Here is a 21,427-nt window from a genome sequence, read left to right as displayed (position 1 = left end):
TATGCTTTTCTCTTTGTATTTTCTCCTTTTGCTTATCCAGGGAGTAAAGTTTTGGTTACAGAGACACAATTACTGCTCGGAAGGAATGACGAAAGGTGCTTTGACATGGAGATTACTACAACTGCTTCATTATGGGAAAAAACTGAGAAGCTGCACTGACTTACCATCTACCGTGTTTTAGCCACATCCTTTAGTGGAACTTGACCATGCCAGCCAGCCTGATATGTGGTTTGTTATTTTGTTGCTTTGTTTTCTTAAGATCTCAGAAGATCCATTTTACGAAGTTATCACACTAAGCACAGACCTCAGTCTTCATGGGTCTGCTGATGTGGGCATGCAATGTCTTCAGCCTCCTATGGCACTGAGCATTTCAGAAAGAGGCTTTGATCCAAGTTAGGGTGTTCAGTATTTCTGATGACATGTTAGATGAAGGTATAAACTGTCCAGGAAATGAGACAGAACTACATTTTTACAATGTACAAGTTGAGGATGCACTTCATGGGCACAAGAGAAGCATCTGGAACTTCAAAGTTCTGCGTCCTAATGCTCTAGATTGATTGGTATTCTACCACATGAATAGTCCACACCGAATTTAACTTTCAGATAAAGTATTCACATACATACATTCTTTCCCTGAAGTAGGTGTTTCTGCACCCATTTGTGTATAATATTACATGTTATGAAAAAATATTTTGCAACTACAGTACATAGTGTACGTTTACACACTCATATCTCCAATTCATACCTGAGTACCTATTTGTGAGGGCAGGGAGACGTGAACACTCACGAAAGACTTAAGTGGTCATAAGTGGTCATATAGGTACGTGCATTCTTTATTTAACTAAAAGCTTGCACAATGCTGTTGGCAACTCATGTTGCCCAAGTGGGAACAACCACAGATACTGATTTCCCACACTGTCCTTTTCATTGTAATGGACTTTCAGCGCTGACTACTGTTTTTTGTGTTTCTTTCCTTTTTTTTCTTCTTGAAGTTGCTGGTAGAATGTATTGATTTTACAAAGCTGAGTCTCCCAGTAATAACAGATACTCTTTGAAAGGAGGCAGAAGGATAAGAAAGTGGTGGAATCCAAAATCACTTTAATGTGTATTTCCATCTTATGATTAGTAACAAGATGGCATGTTGGCACGTTAACATTTGAAGTTTAACCACAAGTTTTTAGAAAGAAGCAATGACATGTGCGTAGGTTTCTCTTCCTTTGCATACCATCCACCAGAAAACATGCATCATTTCCACAGAACTCAGGCAATTAAACCCAACTACTTACTTTTGAATTAAGTGTTGAACTAACACATCATGTTTTTTTCCTAGCATTTATCCATAATATCCTCCCATGAATTACAAATATTGATAATGAACCTTTCCATTTTGTATCATCTTACACTTTCTACCATTAGATTTCATTCTAAAATGATTAGAATAAGAAATATAAAGCATGCTTCATTCTCTGTGGTTTGTACCACAATTGCCTTTAAATTCTGCCACAGCCTAATATGAAAACTGTCCTACCAATATTGGAAAACCCTGTTTATTAATTAATAGACCACATGGCTGAGGATCAGGAATTAAAATTCCAGTCTTACCATAAATCACTAACAGTAAGACTTTAAATGTAGAGATTATCAGATGAAACAGAGATCCCAGTTATTATTTTCTGGATACGTTATGGTGAAAAATGTTGTCTAACTGCTACAGAGTGTGTTCAGTTTTCTTTTGCTAAGCAAAAGTTAACTTGTTTAGATGTTCTGTCTACGGCAGACAGGCTGGGCACAGCTTTACGCATGTCATTGTTTTGGGTAAAACTTTCTCAGAATGCAAAATGAGGCACTTTGTTCTGATTGCTTTATATGCACAATATCGCTTTGACCAAATTCCTCACAGTCAGAATTGAGGTACTGCTAAATTCTAAGTAAAAATAACCTTCTTCTGTCACCCTAGATAGACAAAGTGGGCTGTGTTACATGATGATAGTTCACTTATTTCCATATACTATACTGCATAGAGCATCACAAGATACTGAAAATATAGGTTAATGTATTTCCACAGCTCTTTACGTAATCTTTAAAACCTGAATTCTATTCTTCATACTACTGTGGGATGGCATATGCTTGGAAGTACCATGATTGATTCCTGCATGATAATCACATTACATTCAGAATAATGCAATTGCTGGGAAATATTTCACATACACCGTAGGGTTCTCAAGTTAAACCTCCATACTGAAGTATTACTGAAGTATGGATGATGTTTAACCTCGTGGGCTTTTAAAAAGTGTAAACCTTGACCTGTATTTCTAACTTGCAGAGGAAGGATTTTAGTATTTTGATTTTCTATGGTTGTGGGTGGAGGGAGGGACGTGTACATGCTGGGTTTTGCTACTAATCCTTTGGAAATCCTTTAGTGCCTTAAGGAGGCAGAGGGGAAACAGACCTTAGGATTACAGAAATTTGTTCAAACCTCTTTCCTGCTTCAGCAGAGTTCCTTTAAAATATATTGTGCCTTTGGCCCCAAACATATTTGCATTAGAAATCAGTAGCAATAGGATTATGGACAGGAATTTTTGTCCCCACAAAAATGTTAGAAAAGAGAGTATACTGTTTCTTATGTAGAGTGTGAATTAAAAATACAGCTAACTTAAGTTTTACTACTGCCATCCATGCCTAAACCATTATTTGCTAACAAGGATAATTGCAAGTTGGAGGTAGAATTAAAAAAGAAGAGTAAGTTTAAAAGCACTGAATGAGATATTTGCACCACAAATCTCCATTGGTCTCCCTAGGACCAAGATTTCACTCAGTCTTCTACCTGGCTTAAGAATCTGATCGATATTAGCACATCTGATAGATATTGAAGCAATATTCTCTGTTTAGCATTTTCTAAATGCATAGGAAGGGAAAAGAGAGATGAGTAGCTGTGAAGACCTACCTTGATTTGGAGTCGTCAGGATCTGTGGTATAAATCTCTGTTCAGTGTTATTTCTGTCTGTAACAGACTCTCGTTATTGGAATATGAATATGCAAATGTAAATTCCAAGATGACAGGGAACTGTGCAGTGTGAACTAATGGATGCTGAATGTCTGTATTTCTCTGCTCTCAGAATAGTGGTTGTGTCTTTTTTAAAATGAAGGAAAAAGACGTTACCTGCTTAAGACCACTTCTGTGCAAAAATCCTTTGAGAGGTCATTTACGTTCTCACTGGTGTTCCTAAGCAGATCTTAGGAGTAGTTGATCAGCCTTTGGCTTGGAGGAGGGAATTTTATCTTCTAGTAATTAAAAATAGTTTGTTGGTACAGAGCTACCAAAAGGGAAAAAAAAGGAAAAAAGAAAAAAAAGTGGGCATGAATCTCAGAGGAGTGGTTGTCTATTTTGCTCCCTTTGATGACAAACAAGTTTTAAAAAATATGTAAATAGTTAGAAGAAAATCATTACACAGCTCACAGTATATAAGATGAGATACAGCATGGAACAGACTTTCATGGCTTGTTTATAAATTAGGCTTCTGTCTTTTGTCTGGAATTTGGAGAAAGAAACCATGTAAATTAAGTAAGGAGTAAAAACTCTCTACTCACACTGACTGAAACAAAGATTTTCCCCACCTCCTGAGGTACTAATGAGAAATGAATAAAGTATGGAGATCTTGTATTTTGAGCTCTACTGCTGTGAAGCTATTCAGCTCTTCTGCACAGCCACTCGTGTTGTAGTTGCCATGAAGCACTGGGGACACAAGTTTGGGTCCATTTCAAGAGGTGCCAAAGAATTCACAAAAAGACTGGGGTTTATGGTTTGATACTTATTAGACAGATGTACCAGCTAAGTGTTTTTGGAGGAAGAGGGTTGTAAATAGATGCAACAGTTTTAAACTCTCACCCATGATTACCCTGTAATTGGGTGTCAAAGTGTAGAAGCTAACCGAGAAGTTTCAGTAACATGATAGAGACCACTCTTGATTTTGATATGTTTATGGATAACTTTTCAATAAAGATTTCCACTTTAAGACATTTATCATGGATGTGAATTGTACATATGTATTAATTTTCAACGTAATTAGAGTGAAAACAGAATTGTAATGAAGTCACAAAGTCTACTTGATGATTATCACAGATTTATAACTCTCACAAATTATGTAAGATATGTTGACATTTTATCTTGTTAACAAGATGTATTTTTCTATGTTAGTTAAATGTATAATTTGTACAATTTTGTATATTAAATGTATGCATATTTTAAATTAAAAGCTTTATAATTTTAATTATTTTTAACTCCAAAATGGTGGTGGAACTTATATATATAGTTGTAAATACAACTGTATCCCTGCATGACAACCAAGAAAGTCTCCATTTTGAGGACGGGCCATCGACTATTAGCTATTTGGTCTGCTACCAGAATGAGGATATTGCTCAGTCTTAGTTCTTGCTTCTCTTGGTAGAAAAGCTGCCATTCAGATTCCGATGATTTTGCAGAATTACCATGAGTTAACAGAACAGTATTGGCTATCTTTCTATTGTACTTTCTCAGGAAATAGGAAATATGCACCTTTACTTGCTTGCGGAATTTAGGGTCCATAGTTCTGCCATATCAAGGGGTGGTCCAAGTTTCCAATGTACAGGAACTGGGGGCAGGAGAAGGACACAACAGCCAGAAATCCAATAGTTGTGTAGAACAGAGAAGGAATCTCAGTGATTCGGCTTTATCTGCTGGAAGAAAGAAATCTCAGATCTCTCACTCTCACTGCTCGTACCTTTTTATTTATTTATTTATTTTGGTCTGATGATTCTGCTGTAAAATACGCAACAAACAGACGGAAAATGTACATTGCATGTTCTCTGAGCTCCTGCATTTGAGAAGCCATTTTCCAGCTCTTGGCATTCATGCTGTTGAAAGAAGATTTCCAGCTACCACTGGCAGGCTGGTAAATCATGCCTTTCTCATTGGACTATTGTTGAAAGTTTTTGTTGAGGGAAGCAAGTATTTGTCTAGGTTTTCCGCTAGCTCTCATGTAGCCTATTTGGAATATAATTAGTTTGTCACTGGCGTTACGTCAGTATAAAGCTTAAAGGTCCTATAGGAAGAGGGTTAACAATTTCAATCAAGTTATGCCAAGATGAGATGAAACACAGTGACTGCAGAATATTCCAAAACGATATAGTTCTCCAAAGTTGCATATGTATTTTTAGGTAAATTCTGCATCAGCCTCCTTATGCATTAGCATTAAGATGAATGTTCTAGCTTAACTCTAAAAAAACAAAAACAAAACCATTTTTCTTTGTTGTTTAAAAAACCTGAGCCATACTAGGAACCTGAACAATGATACCTAACTAGAAACCATGTAAAATGAGTCAATCTGTCTTGGCTTTGTAGATGTTAAACAAAAGATGCTCTTCAACTCTGAATGATGAAGCAGACTAATGCATCATGTGCAACTTGTTGGACCTACTGTGGTACCATAAGAAATACATTTTTCTGAGGTATAAAATTCATTTTTGATTGGAAAGAAAAATCTTATGAAATGAATACAATGTTACCATTAGGAACAAAGAATCAAGTTTTGCCTAAATTGTAGAGAAGCATTTAAAGCAGTAACAAAGCAATATCCCAGCAGTTACTTTTTTTTCACACATCAGTGGGTTAATAACTGAGGATCAGTGAACCTTTGACTAATACTGTAATTCCACTCATGCAGACAGCACAGTTTTACATGGCATTTAAGAGAGGGGTTACCACTGTTGTAGGAAATGCAGAAGAGGAAGATGTTTGACTTCACAGAGCAGTGCTCAGGTATGTTACATAACTGCTTTTTACATGGCTTTGGTTCATTGGTAGTTGTTGATGAGAAAGCTGGTATACTTTGATGATGCATGTTGGGATGATAGCAGGCATTTGGATGGTGCAGTATTTAATGCATCTTCAGACTGAGAGTTAGCAGTAGTTCATAAACTTGTTTCTTGGTTACATTTACAAAATACTTTGAGTTTAGGGAGCTGGTTTAAAATATATTAGCTGGGTTATGATATGAATAATAACAAAGCACTTATATTAGGCCTGTTAGCTAGCAATAGAGCACAAGTGCTGTGCAGAAAAGCCAGGAATGGGAAAAGTCAGGGAGTCCGACTAAAAGAGGAAGATAGTCCAATTTTAATCCCTTTCAAAAAGTCTCAGTTTACTTTTAAACTTGTGGCTGTTCAAGTGTCTGTTAATACTGGAAAAACAGTTTGATTCTGGCTGTGATGTTTTATTATTTATTTTATTTTATTTTATTTTATTTATTTCCCCAAATTCATGCTTTTCTTAAAGTACAGCTTGGAATAAAGATTGCGACGCTGTCACTACTCAGTATTTGCTCATGTTTGCAGCTTTCCTCTGGAGAAAGATATTATATATAATGGATGCTACTTCTGAATTAAGATGTTCTGGGGCAAATGCTGCTCTCAGCTCTGTCAGTGGAAATACGAGTACTATAAAGCCTATTTGAGTGATTTTATGGTGGTATAACTGAGTAAGACTTTGTCCTGTTGAAGTATGTAGGTACACTATGGAAAACACTAAGTTTTTTTTAATCTGCCTGTAGCTGTCTACATCAGCCTATATCCGCTATATAGAGCATCCAAAGGAGGGCTACAGAGATGGTAAAGCCCACGAGCAGCAGCTGAGGCCTCCGGTTTGCTCAGCCCAGATCAGAGGAGCTGAGACAGTAGCACTGTGTGGTTGGGCTTGTGTTCAGATGGCATAACCATGCTGTACATGAGCTATAAGTGGGTCTTGAGATTGATCTAGCGCTTTAAATTTGCTTAGTCATTTAATCAATGTCAGAGCAGTTTGTTCCAATATTTCAGAGAAACAGAGTGCGTTCCTTATGTAACTACTGGTGCACTCAAGGCATGACAGGATTGTCTGAGGTCGGCTGTGTGGGCGGGAGATGCGTATCTAAGGTTTTGTGTTCAACGACTCCCTCCTTTTGTAAGACAAGTGCAGGTGTAGATCCACACTTTCTGAAGTGGGCAGAGAAGAAAGAATTCTCAAACCCTCCTGCTTTAAATAGTAAATAACATTAGATAATCGGGGTTTGTTAGCTGGCACCGTGCATACAGAACGAAGCGCTGCAGTCGGGCCCCAAAGCAGCCTCCATCCGGCGTGGGTTGCGCGGTGCTGAAGGGACAGCTCCGCGAGGCGCTGCGCGGGGCGGATCCTCGGGCAGCTCCAGCCGCGATCACTTCCGAGTCAGCGCTGCCTCCTCCGAGCCGGGGGATGCGGGGCGGAGCGGGGCCGCCCCCCGCACACACACACCCCCCCCATCGGCACCAGCTGCTGCGGCACCGAGACGGCAGCGGCACCCCCTGCCCCTCCCCGGGAGGAGAAGGGAGGGAAGGAAGGAAGGAGGGAGGGAGGCGGGGAGTGCGAGTGTGCGAAGTGGGAGAAACTCCCCCCGGTTCGCTCGGGGGAGTGAGGGCTTTTCATTTTGCCTCTTTTTTTTTTCGCCCCCCCCGAAGCCACGTAGCAGCAGGTGACTGGAGCCCGTCCGGTCCCGGCCGAGGCTGGGTGTGCATGCGGCGAGCTCCCTCCTCCCCTCCCCTCCCGCCCCCCGGCTCATTCTTTATACCGGGGGAGCGTGTGCACTGCGGTCCTTGCTCTGGGAATTGCTGCTGCGTTTCCCATTCGTCAGGGGCTTTCCAATCACCTGCCTCTGCCACCCTCTCCTCTGCTCTCTTTGTACTTTATTTTCACGTGCTCTTTACTAACACGGCTATTTTTAAATCCCGCTTGGATTTATTTCGTCCTCTCTCTTTTTTCATAATCTTTTTTTTTTTTTTCTTTCTTTTTTTCTGCTGGGGGCGGATGGCGGGGTTGAGTCCGCCGCCTGCATCTCCCTAAGGGCAGCATCCCGGCAGCCAACCCCGCGCCGCCGCAGCCGTCCATTCATTTTTATGGTCACCGGCAGCCTATCCCGGTAGCAGAAGGTGCAGAGAAGTGGGAAGCAGAAAACGAGCGAGGGAGAGAGACCCGCGCGGCGAGAATGGCTGAGAGAAAGAGGAACTGGAATAAAGAAGACGACCTGCCCGTGTATCTGGCCCGGCCGGGGACCACGGCGCAGACACCGCGGCAGAAATACGGGGGGATGTTCGCCTCTGTGGAGGGGGCCTACGAGAACAAAACCATCGACTTCGATGCCTACAGCGTAGGGAAAAAGGGATCCCGCACCCCGCGGAGCGGCAGCCGGCACGATATGCTGGACGGGGGGGACAACTACAGCGAGACCGCCAGCGATATCAGCGAGGTGTCGGGCTCCGTCATCAGCTCGCCGGGGGAACGGGAGGACAAGACTCCGGGCGTGGAGATCCGCTTCCCGCTGGGGAAGGAGCTGTTGCAGGGCCCCGAAAATGGGCAGGTGAGCGGGGACACGGGGGCTGGGGTTGCTCAGGGGGACGGGATATGGAGTGTCTTTGGGAGGTCGGGGAGGCGCTGCCCTCCCGTCTTGGCACGGGGATGCTGTGGGAACGGCCGCCCGGCCTGGGAGCTGTCTGACTTATGGGCTTCCTGGGGGCGTTTTGCGTTGGGAAACGGCAGAAATCGCTTTTCCTTTGTAAGTGATGGCGATGAGTTTTTTCCTTCGTGCCGGTAGAACGCCGGCCGGGCGGGGGCGGGGCCGTAGGGTCGCCTCTATTCCCCCCTCCCCGCCCGGGACGGAGGGGCCCGACCCCGCCACGCGTGGGATCGCTTTCCTCCGGAGACCCTGATGCCCTCATTGTGCCCCGGGCAGGGGGGAAAAGGAGGGCGGCAGCTTCTGCCTGGGGTTCCCCAGCTGTGGGCAAGATGGAGAGGACCCACAACCTGAGTTCATTTTGTAGACTTAAGGAAGAAGTGAGGCCGGGGCGGGGGAGCTGCGTCTCCGTCTCCCCCGATCGTGGCAACTGAGTCGGAGGCAGAGCTAGGCCGGCTCCGGGGCTGTCATTGATTTCCCTTTAGCGGCCCTCAGCCGTGTCCCCTCACCGCCGCTTGGCACCGCTCGTGGCCACCCGCCTGCGGCCGGGCTGGGAGCTCCGCTCCTCGCTCCTCTCATGAATGGGGCTCAGATCACCCCAGTGCTCGGTAGCTCGGAGGGGACACGGCCCCGCGCCCACCTCGCTCATTGCGGCGACCTTGGGGTCTGTGCAGAGCTGCACTGCGGTGTTTCCACCCCACCTGCACCCCCGTGTCAGAGCAGCGGGGAGGACGCACCCTGAGCATCCCCCATCGCTCGAGACACCCCCGATGCCTCCCCGCTTCGGGGCCACATCGCGTGTTGCTCTGCGGATCCCCGAAGTTCTAAGGCTGTGGGGGCGAGGATAAGCTGGCGGCACATCGGACCCCATATGGTCGCTGGAGCGCTGAGCAGGGATGATCTGGAAGGGGGATGCGTAGGGGAAGCGACCTGGCTGGGAGATGCCACGTGCCCGTGTACGTGTCGCAGCGCTGTGTGCGCAGCGTTCTCCCCCCGTCTGCACGGCGGGGATTAATGTGGGGGCAGCTCCGCGGTGCCTTTCACTGTCCCGGGCCCCCACCCCGCAGCCTTCACGCACGGGAGCCCCGCTGTGCCCGCAGCTCGCGATAGGGCGGCGGCGGGGCCGGAGCCGGGGGCGGCGTTTGCCAGCGCCGGTGTGGGAGGGAGTGGCTGGGTTGATGGGCAGGGAAAGGGGGGCCGAGGGGAGGAGGGGGGGGTAGGGGTGGGGGACAGGAGGGAAGGAACCGCTTCCTGGGTTGAGCCGAGCGAATCCCGCTCCGACCTGCAGCCGGGAGGGCGCTGCTGCCGCCGGAGAGGCAGCGCCCGCCGACCCCCCCCCCCCCCGGGGAGCCGCGTCCCTGTTTTATTGCAGCTGGAAAAAAAGGTGCCGGCTCCGCCTGGCGCTCCCCTTCCTCCGGGCGACGAAACTTTGCCTCCATTACACAGCTTCACCGGCTTTCCCCGCCCATCCTCAGCATCCGAATTACCCTTATTCCCGTTATCCCCACCGTTATTTTTCTCTCGCTCTTCGGGGAGCGTTCCGGGCGGGAGCCGACATGTCGTACCAGGGCAAGAAGAGCATCCCCCACATCACGGTAAGCGCTGCCCGGCGGTGTCCCAGCGCCTTTGTTAGCGGGGCGGGGAACGGCGCTCAGCGGCCGCGCAGAGTCCGCGGGGGGCGGTGGGGAGCCGGGGCTCGGGGGGTGTCGGCTGCGGGGCCACCCCGTCCTTCCGCAGCTCTGCGCTGGGTTCGGTTTCGTTTCATTCATTTGATTTCATATCGTTATTATACCGCATCCGTCTGGTTTGATGGCGGGCGATTTCTCTGTTATTTTTAATTCGTACCTCGCCCCACAACCCGCTCCCGACGGCGGTGATTCGGGGCCGGGGGGCCGCCGGGTTGGGAAGAACAAAAGAGGGAGGGGACGCTGCAGCACGACGTGCCCCCGGCAGCGGGCAGGGGAGGGGGCCGGGCTGGGCCGGGGGTGCGGATGGGCGGGGGGAGCGTGGAAAACGAGAGCGCCATGATGCCAGCGCCCACACCTCCGCGCTAGGAATGCATCAGGCGTGTCGGGATCAGGAGTCAAAGGGTTAATCGTCACCATCCTCCTCCTGTGTGCATCCAGAGGGACCACAATGGAGAGCTCTTTCCACGGCTGAAAGAAAGGATCTGGGTCCTTTATTCAGTATATTGTTCCCTGTAGACATATAAAAGCAAAGCGGAGCTGGCGGGGAGGGGGCTTCTGTGGGCGATGTCTCCCGAGTGGGGCCACGCAAAGATGCTGTGGGGTCTATAGCGGACTGGGCCATGCTTTGCTATCGGGAGTCAGGGTTGGGGGTGATGGAGAAGGGGTTGGGGCACTGGGTGAGAGCTTCTGGAGCCAGGGACCGGGCTGCTGGGTGGGTGTGGTGGCTTCAGAGCCAACGCTGCTGTTTAGGGCCAGGGGGGTGGCTTTCAGGAGGGCTGCTTGCTTTGGGAGAAGCAAAATGTACTCTGAAGGCATCACTTGAGCCAGTGTTACATGGCTGTGAGCACCCCAAGTCTTGTAACTGAAAACAAAACAAAACCTTTAGCTCAAATATTTGGACATGAAGGGAACAGCCCTTTTCTGAAAGCATGGCTGAGTGGTACTAGTGGATGCATGGCTACAGTTCTCCCTTTCCAATGGACACCAGGCAGGATGTGAGCATGGCTGCTGTGTGGGCTCAATGGGGTACAGCTCCTCATTCTTCAGTCCTGAGAACGTGATGTGACCCATGCTGGCTGCCCGCCCTGCACTGGGAGCCCCCCATGCCTGCTGGGTGGGTGCTGGCTGCTCTGCATGGAGCTGAGCCCTGGTGTGCAGCAGGTGCCCACCTGTGGCTGCTTGAGGTGCTCTGCAGTTCAGAGTAGAAGACCCCAGAGGAATTACAAGTGCTTGCCTTGGGATCAACAGTTCATCAGATTCCTTTAGTTCCTCAGATTTCATTCTATGTGAGGAGAGTGCTGGGAAAAATGGAAGCCCATTTTGAAATGGGATGTGTGGAAGCTTCTACAAATGAATATTCATTAATGCCAGTGTTGAGTTTTATGACCAAATCAAAGGCATAAATTAACATCAGGGAAACTGGCAGGCACTGGGCTTCAATTGCCTTATTTATTTCCATCTTTTGCACTCCTAGGCCCTTTCCCGTCCAGCATAAGCAAATTAGCATCTCAGTTACACCTCACACGCACCTCCTTCCCTAGAAACATCCACCAGCTCTGACTGCACATACCCCATTTCATGTTCCTCATCCCGCACTGAGGAAATGCATTGCAGGTTCAACCTTCTGGGCTCCAAGGAAATGTGACAGCACTGTAAAGTTATGTAACAACAACGGCAATAATAAAGTCATATAAAAATATCATTTGTTCCTGTGGTAAACCTGTGTGGGGATAGGAGCTGTCCCATACTATCCCACACCAGGCCAGCCCCATGCCCACCCTGCAGTCAGGATTTGATAAGACCACTCTGGGAGTCTGCCGAGGGTCAGGCCTTCATCACTGGAATCTTCATGCAGGAGGAAGCAGTGAATGGTTTCATCTCTGTTCAGGACTCTCCCTCTACATCCCATGCAGTGCTTCAGTGCATGATGCTGTCCAGTTGTTGGACTGGAGAAACTGTAGCTGCTGTGAAGGGCTCAGTCTTTGAGACCCCATGCAGGTGCTGGAGTGATGTAAAATAGAGATGTGCTGAACTAGTGAGTGTGAGTGCTTTGGTGATACCCTCGGCAGTGTGCTGAGTTCTTGAGGGTCTCACCTCCCTGGCTCAGAAGTGTTGGGTGGGGAGAGGACAAGGATCTGTAATGCAGAGGTGACTCTACGGATGCATCTGCAGGAGTGCATTTCTCCATATGCACTGCACAGTCATCCAGCACAGCCATTGCTGAGGTGTTTTTCTGCATGAGGTGGCAATCTTTTGTGCTTGGGTTGTGCTCTCACGCAGAGCAGATTTTCCAGGGTGCATCCCTCTGTCTCTCGCTGTAACGTAACCATTGTTCTCCTGTGCTGAATGCTGCATGGAATCAAAGTGGAGGGTGACACTGAAATAGCCATTGCAAATCATTGTGGCTTGTGTGTTTTGATAGTGTTTCAAGCAAGATCTCAGCCCAGATGAACTGAACATTCTAAGTAAAAAAGCATATGGCTTGTAAAATGTCTGTAGCAGGGCTTGTTCCAGTAGCATCTGCAACCATTAAAACAGAATCAGCGTGAGCTCAACGAGGAGGAGGTGTGAAGACAACTCCACGGAGCAAAGGGAGAAGAGCAGTCAATGTAGCCAATGTATGGAAGCACGTGGGAGAAGCAAAGGGTGTCTGAAACCCCCGGGGATGAGGTAGCATTCCTGGTTGGGGTCTAAGAGTCGGTACTTCCATGGGTGAATGAGCTGCTGATCCTGAGCTGATGGACTGTACAGTGTGGGGGGACAGCTCAAAAGTGAGGTTTTGCAAGGGAAGGATCTCACCACGCATAGGAAGGAAAGAGAAGAACTGTTATGAGATGAGAAGCAGCAGCAGATGCAGAAAAGTGAAGCGAAGGTGGAGAAATTCAGAGGAGTGGGCACAGAGAATGATTTTAGTTCTAGCCTTTTGGATTGATTGACATGGAGAGAGATGAGAAGGAAGTAGGATTCAATTGAAGGCAGCAGAATACTTTGAGTCTTAGGCCCTGGTCTGGATGTGGGTCTGTTCCACATCTCCCCATTTTTTCCCACCCGCCTCTGATTAACAGTGTGGAGCTACAGATGGGTGTGTGACTTGCCAAAAGGGTTTGAAAAGCTGCTGAGTGCTGGGCATTGGGAACATTTCCCACATTGTTATTCTGTTACTGGTGCAAGTTTTAGACTGATTTGGACAGCACTTTTTTTGTGCTGCGTTAAATCACATGGGTATGGGATTTCTGGATCCCCTCTTACTCTGCAATATTATATATATATTCTTTTCTATCAGTAGCTTTTTAATAGGCTTGGCTGCTCTCAGTTTGCCTGTCTGCTGTGAACATTTGTGAGTTCTCATTGCCTGTTCTGGGCTTGAATTTGGCAGCTCCAGAGATGCTTTTGCTGGTTGATAAAAAACAATCAGAAACCACCATTTCTATGAATTTGTGAAAAGTCTTTTTCTTTCCTTTTTTTTTTTTTTTTTTTCTCCAGGAGAGTAAACCCTTATTTCAGTCACTTCCATCTGCTGCCTTCAATTACATTCACAGTAGGTCTTTTGGTGACCTATCTTTCCATCTCCTTCTGTGGAGGTTAAAACCTTTGGCAGAGGGATAGAAAACGTGGGTTGGGGTGGTGGTTCCTAGAAGTGCCACTGCCAGTTTGTCAGCCAGCGTCCTCTGTGCCCATGTGGGCTGTCAGTGTTTGAGCTGCCCTGGAGATCTGGGCTGTGTTCTGCTGGCAGCCATTTGGTGATGGAAGAACAGTTGCTGTCTGGGAAGATGAGTAATGAGGAAAGTGGTCGCTGAGGAAGTCTGAGCCACTGTCACAGTTGCTGAGAGCCACCACTGGCAGTGTGCCACTTCCCTGACACATGAGGGTCCTGTTCTCTGCTTCTTCCATAAGAGGTTTATTGGTGCAGTAGAAGGGAGAAGCCTCATTTTCCATACAATCAGCACAAAGGAGTTCAGCAGCAAAATAATTTGTAGTTTTCTGATCCTTATGCATGTAGAGATGGCAGCCTCGTATCTTGGGACAGTTACTTTGGGATTACTTTTCCTTGTCTTTTACTTTGCTTATAATCAGATGAAATCTCAACTTGTAGTACATGTCCAGTTCTTGCTTATGTTCTTGCTGAGTTATAAATGTCCCCACTGTCTGCAGTAGAATCTACATTCTATGATCTCCTGAGCATGGTAGTGAGGTCAGATGCAAAGATGATGATCCTAGTCCACCTTGCACATGACTCAGAAGAAACTGTGGAGCAGCAGGCATTGTGACCTGCTATGACTTGTACATCTACATGCAAACAATATGCAAACAGTATGCAGTGCACCCACTACATTGAGCTGGTTAAGATATATTCTCCTGTTTTGTCTCTCCTGCATCCACATCCTCTGCCAGAGAAGAGGTTCCTTATGGTCTCAGCCAGCTGTCAGCCACTTGTAGTGCCTCTTACTGGTGCCAAGGCTGATGTGCCCAGGTAACCTGATGCAGGTTTCTGACTAAAACACAGATAAGGCTGCTCTTCAGTTCAGTGGCACGCGGCAGGAAACTGCTGAATTGTTGTTATTTATTTCCAAGTTCAGCCTTGCCTGTGACTGGCTTGCTGGGATTTTGAGATCTGCTCTAATTGACATAACCAGCGTGTAACCTGAGAGCTGGGTTTTACGACACACTGTGTGATACGTTTAACCCTGCAGCCCATATTTAGGTGAAACTCCTGCTGGTGCTAGTGAAGATTGCCATCAATGAGATGTTTGTTGTACTTCTGCTCCAAAAGCAAAGCAAAGATGACATTTACAGTGAAGAAATCCCTATGGAGTTTGTAGCTGTAGGAGTAGCCCTTTTAGACTGCGTGATTAAGGATGAGAATTGCTAGATGAATAAAAAGCAAGGTTTCCAAAGGGGAAACAAAGGAACATCAGATCTTTTAAATGAATAAAGATGAATGAATATGTTGGCTACAGACCAAGATACAACATTACTACAATCACCATAATCCTTTCTTAATGAATTGCCATATACGGGAATACATTTGTTAAAGGAAAAGGTCTTAAAAGCAGATTCTCCTTTAGTAACGTAGCAGACGTGATACCTTAAGGATATGATAATTTACAAGTGATTCCCCAGGTCAATTCAGGGATCACAGTAGCTAGAAATTACTGACTATGGAGTGTAACCTAGGCATAAAATTCAAAAGAAAGAGTGGGATAGTGCTGATTAAAAGCACGTCTTCTATAAGCAGAGCGCACTCATGAAATTTATAGCTCTTTGATCCTTATGAAAGGATTTTAAGCAAGAATTCCTCGTGGGAAGGATGTCTTTCTTCCTTTGGCATTAAGTTAAAAAATGTTCCTTATTTGTAAGTACTTTGCTAAACCCAAGGTAACTGAACCATATTATATTGCAACTGGTTCTCAGTCTGACTGGCTCTGAACATAGGTAGGCAATCAAGCATATCTTAACAAAGAAATATAATGTAAATCTCTCATTTACTATGGGAAATAAGAAATGCACAGAAGCACGGGAGAGCTCTCCCTCCGTGATCTGTCAGTGAGAATTTTGCTTTTGAAGCACTGCTCCCTTAGAAATATTCATAGCCAAGGAGAACACAAACATCATCTTATGGCTTTTGAACTGTAAAATAGGGATGCTGTGTCTTTTTTATTTTTTAAATCCCAGTGGTCCTTTTAAAGACTTAGTAATAATGGATTCTACCTTTCAAATGCTGAAAAGTAAAGATGAATGCTATGGCTGTATGTGAGATAACATAGCCTAATGCCTTCTTATGTCTGTTATGTTTAACAGACGTCTTTTAAGCCACATACTTACAGGCAGAGAACTGGAAATACAGGTGAATTCCGAATTGAATTGTTATTTAATTGCTGTTTAGCATAAAATCCTTCGTCATTTTCAGGGCCCTTCGCTATTCTGGGTTTTAGAGAATGCACCCATTGTTGCTGTGGAGATCTGAGTACAATGGTATATTCTAGTGAGTCCTTAGAGTTATGCAAAGGATGAAATCACTAGAGAGTGTGTTTTCTTCTCCTTTAGGCCTGGAAATACTGGGGCTAAAAGTGTTGCAAAACCTTTGCAGTTGGCAGTGGCTGCAGCGCAGCAATAATAAAACTCCAAATGCAAGCACGAAGCAGTACTCAGACCTATTTGCTGGGTACATCACGTGAATTTCATTGTAGTTAAAATGTAGAGCAAACTGTAAATGATTAAAAAGACATTATTTGCTCAATTTAGAGTTGGATGTGTAACAGATAGACATTCCATTCATGAAAGAAAAACAAAACCAGAATAGAATAGATCGGGATTGCAGTCTGGACGGATGCTGGTATTTGATTAAAAAGCTACTCCTGAACTCTGTTTGACTCTTTTTGTGTAGTTAGAATAGATAATGTCAGATTCTGTCTTGCTTTTTCTTTCCCCAGCCTCCATCTTGTACTGTAGGTGTGGTTTTCTCTGAGAGGTGAATGCAAGTGCAGTACAATGGATATTGGTACTGCAGAGAGGTGTGTTTTCTACAGCTTGTGCTGCACTGTGCCATTGCTGCTCCATTTTCTAGTAACATTTATTTTGATATCAGTTCATGCCAGTTTAATTCCTTTTATCGCTGTGATTTTCAGATGTTCTACAGGACTGAGGAGGTAAAAAATGTATTTGGATATTGTGTGTATTAATTTTAAATAGGTGTAGCTCTGAGCACAGAAGGTAAATGAAAAAGGGGACAATTGTAAATTTCTTTGCAGTCTTTCTTCCTCTAACATTCAGATCTAACATTTGGATCATTTTGATCTGAAGATGGAGATAAATGATTTATTAATTATTTGAGCTCCCTGGCAGTTGTGCAGGGTAGTGATGCAGAATTTAGGCCCCCCAGTAGCTTTATGGACATTGTGTGGGTCACTGCATGTTGGTTCACACCCCTGCATGGCTCTGCTGGCCCTTTATCGTGGGGAACACTTGAAAATATGAACATACTTCAGAAAGAGCTGAGCCGAGCTGATTTAAAAAGAACCCAAACATCAAACCAGGCGATTTGTACAAACTGTCACCAGCCTACAGATGTTTCGTGTTGCTCATGCTGTAGTGCAGACAATGGCTGTAACACAGCCTGATGTCTGGGCTCCTCCTCCTACAGCAAGCGATGCCGAGGCTGTGGCATCTCCTTCTGCTGCCATGAAAACTGCCATCATGTCACAGACTAAGCTCAGTGGCTTAGCTGCCAGATGAAGCAGGAGAAGCCGGCCTGCGATCAGTGGAATGTCATCACGAAAGCAGTGCTTGGTGTTTGAAGGCAGAGTGATAGAAGCTGAGCTGCAAGGAGCTGGAGCGTTTGCAAAATGGAGCTGCAAGGATGCACAAGGCCCTGCAGCTATCTCACCCAGCAACAGACCTGGAAGCAAACAGCTTTGCTGCAGCAATAGGTGGAGGAGAAACACCTCAGTTCTATGCCTCCATAAAATGCTGAGCAATTGTATGCACTCACAGTGGTGCTTTCCTCCCCTCCCATGTCAATGAGAGCGGGGATTTTTGACTTGAAGCCTGGCACCCAGCGAATCGCTCTGTTTCAATGTTCATTGTAATTCCCCCTCTCACTGCGCAGAGTTCCTGCTGTCAGGCCCATAAAGGCCTGTACTGTGGTTGCGGTGCTGAGCAATGAGCTCACTGTTGTTTGCATTGTGAGAGCACCCGGAGGTCAGCCCGTGGCTGGGGGCACATCTGAGAGTTGGGCAAAGAAAATGTCCTGCATGAGGGGATTTATGGCTGGGAGTGGGAAGCATGGCCCAGCAATAGCCCAGCAATGAGTGATGGAGGCCTGCATTTGGGGCACTACTCCGACCCTGCTTTCCCCATGGTGCAGCTGTCCTCCAGCCTGCAATGCTGTCAGGGAAGACTTGGGTCACAATTTTTTCTGGTCATTTGGCACTGCTCAGAGAAAATTGCCAAGTCTGATTTAAGATGCTGGTGCCTGTCCGCACCTACTGTGTCAAAGTACCTTTCATAGAATCATTAAGGTTGGAACGACCACAAACATCATCTAGTCCAGCCATCAACCCATCACTATCATTTGCTTGCCCTTCTGGCTCATAGCAATCTGTAGCTCATCCTATAGATACACTTACAATTTGAGCCATTGGGAATGGTTCTAACAAATCCCTTCTTATCAGAACATGCTGATTCACTCGGATCAAAATGTATGTCGGGAATGTTTCCACATCTGTTGGTCATGATGGGAGCTGGGCAAAGCTCCACAGACATCTGCATGGTAGCTCATGTCCCCAGTAGCTTGGGAGGCCTGGGGAGCAATGGAAATCATCAAAATCTGTGTGTTTTTGGCAGCCTCATCTCCTTTGGTTTCCCATTCCTGGCTGGGGACATTAGCCAGCATCCAGCTAAGGTGCAAGATCTGCTTCCTTTTGCAACAGTTTTGGAGGGTTTGTTTTTTCTTTTGGGCAGAATGATGTCAGGAATTTAAACTTCGAAAGGCTCATTGAAGTGTGGTTCTCTTTCTTCGGCAGTTTCTTAGACCCTCTGAAATGCTGAAGAAGGAGTGATTTAGATCTAAACATTCAATAATCCTTTATAAACTATGAATGTGTAGGAAGGCAATTCTCTGTGGGTCAGTGGACAGTGTATAAATCATTATGGTGAGACGATGTTACTGCCAGCATGTGGCAAAATAATTTATGACTTTTCAGGCTGCTGATTTGCAAGCACTGTAATTATGAGTGACAGCAGAGAGACTGGGAAGAGAACATGGAGCCCATTCTGGCAAATTCCAGAGTGAGGATTTGCATTTGTCTCCATCCTTCAAGGCAAGGATTCCAACACCCAAGGCAGGTCCCAGGGATGTACTGCAGTGAGTTCTGGGCCTTGACTCCCCCCTGCCTGAGAGGAGCCTCTGACTCTCTGTGGTCATGCACTGTATTTAAAATGTCTTTATAAACGATGGGTAGTTCTCCCGTCTTGCTTCTGTAGATTCATATAAAGGGCTATGTAGGTTTCAGACCTGCAGAAAATTTAATACAAGCTCAGTGTTCAACATTTGGCCTATATCAGATACGTTACTTTGAAGAAAGGTTATTGTAACACCCCTAGTTCTGGCTAAGCGTTTTTTATCTGTCAGTTTTTAGGAGCTCTCAGTTGTTGTCTTGGTTTTATAAATGATAAAGTGTATCGAATTGTTCGCTTGTTTTCTAAACTGGGAACTTGAGATGTGCATGGTTTATGTGTGTGAGTCATCCTGTAATTAAACCAAGAACTGAGTCAGGAGTGAGGAGTATAAAAGCATGGATAAAATATAGATTCTGAGTTATTGTTTGGTGAGCCAAGGAAATAATTTATAATAAACGGCTTATTTAATATATGAATGGGGTGAGAAGGTTCTCACTTCTTGAGTTTTTCAGCATTCACAGTCACTTGGCAAAGGTCTTTCAAAAGCATTATACACTGAAGTTGCAGACTTCTCCTGTCTCTGGGTAGGGTGCTGGTGTTTCCAGCCTTACTCCTTCAGAAAGGGAATTAAAACTCTGCTTCTTCTGAATATACTGTGGTAAAATTTGCTTTCTCTAAAATGTACTGAGCAGAGTGTTGCCATTTGAATAGAGGAAAGAAGATGTCACAGCAGATCTGATACACGAGCAGTTCTTCACTGAATTGTTTTGGCTTTGTGGCACTTTGAAATATATCAAGAGGCAGTAGTCCTGTCTGCTGTTCTTAATGTAATATATGGTATTTCAGGTAAATTTAACTTTGATAACTGCACTCCTTCTTCCCTAAAGGAATTATAGGCATTGTGGGGAGCCCCAGCATTGACTGCCCCCAGTTGCCTGGCTTATAAGCATGCTTTGTGTGCACATGCAGGGGTCAGATACCAGATGGCAATTCTGGTCTTCATGCAGAAACAGCCAACTGGAAGCACAGAGTGTGAGCTGTGGTTCATGCATCTTTGCAGGGTTTCTCTTTCCTTTTTGGCCTATGTATCTGGTGGGGTGATGGTAAAAAGAGGATGTAGCAGGACTTAAGTATTTCCATGTTTTCTGCTTTAAGGATGGGACCACTGTGATGCCTGATGTCCCAAAAACCAGTAATAAGCACTCTGTGAAACTATGGTTTTCTCTCCCACTGTTTATGTACACACCCGAATCTATGGCATAGATCTGTATATAGGGTGAGTGCTGTGATGTAAATGACTATAACTATGACTATACAATAAGCCTATTTGATACAATCAGCATGTTGTTATGTTTATTTATTTGAACAAAACCACATTTCTTCCTTCTCTTCCCTCCCAGAGTGACCGACTACTCATTAAAGGTGGAAGAATTATCAATGATGACCAGTCCTTCTATGCGGACCTATACCTGGAAGATGGACTTATAAAGTTGGTTTTTTAAATATTGAACTTTTTTTTGCATGCCTGTTAGTATAGACTAATGTGATTTCTTGATGGCACTGACTTCATTCCTTGCAGCTCCTTTTGATGAGGAGTCATTGTAGGAGAGTCCTAAATAATGAAATTCTGCCATTTAATCTTTTGCTAGTATTAGATGGGTAGAAAATTCTTTGGCTGTAAAGGGAAAATGTTTGCTCTTTAAACAGTTCATTTCTAGCTTTGTCCAAAATAGCCAAACCAAGGCAGGCAGGTAGAGTCTCTCAAAGCAAGAAGTAGGTATATACAATGAATATTTTTTGAGTCCATGTATATAGTGGGAGGCTTATTACAGCTTCCTTCTCACTCTATCTAATCATGGCAAATGCAGCCATGCTGTACAGGATAACGTAACACAGAAATATGTCCATGACCTGTTACACAAGTCTAAGGAATGGAGGGAAGAGGGGGCTGGACTTGATGATCTTTAAGGTCTTTTCCAACCTGAGCAATTCTATGATTCTATGATTTGATTGTGTGTTCTGTTTGTACAGTGGTGCTATACATTGCTCATATGTCACTTTTCTTGCTTAGAAAAGGTATCTGGTTTTCAATTTTCACACAGAAAATCCTACTGATTTATGAAAAAGTATCTGGTTTTTAATTTTCACACTGTTAGAAAATCCTACTGATTTATTGACTGTATAACATAGGAACTGAGAAAGTATTCATTAGATGAATAAGAAATACATATTACTGAAAGTCCAGTAAGGAATAACAGAGATGTCATGTAGCCCTACTGGTCATACTTAGACCGTGGAGATGAGAGGTTGTAGTTTTGATGAATTATGTGTGTGTGTAAGCGCTATAAT

General features: G+C 45.1%; 2 protein-coding genes across 15 annotated transcripts in view; both read left to right on the top strand.

The window, feature by feature from the left end:
- C4H4orf50 (chromosome 4 C4orf50 homolog) overlaps positions 1–4,253 on the top strand; it is a 67,960-nt gene extending 63,707 nt beyond the window's left edge. For all 12 annotated transcript variants that reach the window (XM_085547286.1, XM_085547292.1, XM_085547289.1 and 9 more), the window contains one exon: positions 41–4,253. The gene's annotated coding sequence lies outside the window, so the exon portion shown is untranslated. The remainder of the gene's footprint in view (positions 1–40) is intronic.
- Positions 4,254–6,800: 2,547 nt separating this feature from the next.
- The window catches only part of CRMP1 (collapsin response mediator protein 1), a 39,472-nt gene continuing 24,845 nt past the window's right edge, over positions 6,801–21,427 (top strand). Inside the window, exons 1-2 of one of the 3 annotated variants that reach the window (XM_015862643.3) lie at positions 6,801–8,399; positions 20,479–20,567. In XM_015862643.3, coding sequence (XP_015718129.2) covers positions 8,028–8,399; positions 20,479–20,567 — 461 coding nt within the window. In that variant the 5' untranslated portion in view covers positions 6,801–8,027. Of the gene's footprint in view, positions 8,400–9,750; positions 10,088–20,478; positions 20,568–21,427 lie in introns of those variants that run through there. The other 2 variants (XM_015862644.3, XM_085547345.1) reach the window with 2 other exon arrangements.

This window comes from Coturnix japonica, chromosome 4 (assembly GCF_054131305.1).
Source record: "Coturnix japonica strain WE chromosome 4, WE-NBRP24, whole genome shotgun sequence".
NCBI classification, from domain to species: domain Eukaryota; kingdom Metazoa; phylum Chordata; class Aves; order Galliformes; family Phasianidae; genus Coturnix; species Coturnix japonica.
The sequence above is the reverse complement of the archived record's forward strand: the minus strand, read 5'-3'. Positions and strand labels throughout refer to the sequence as shown.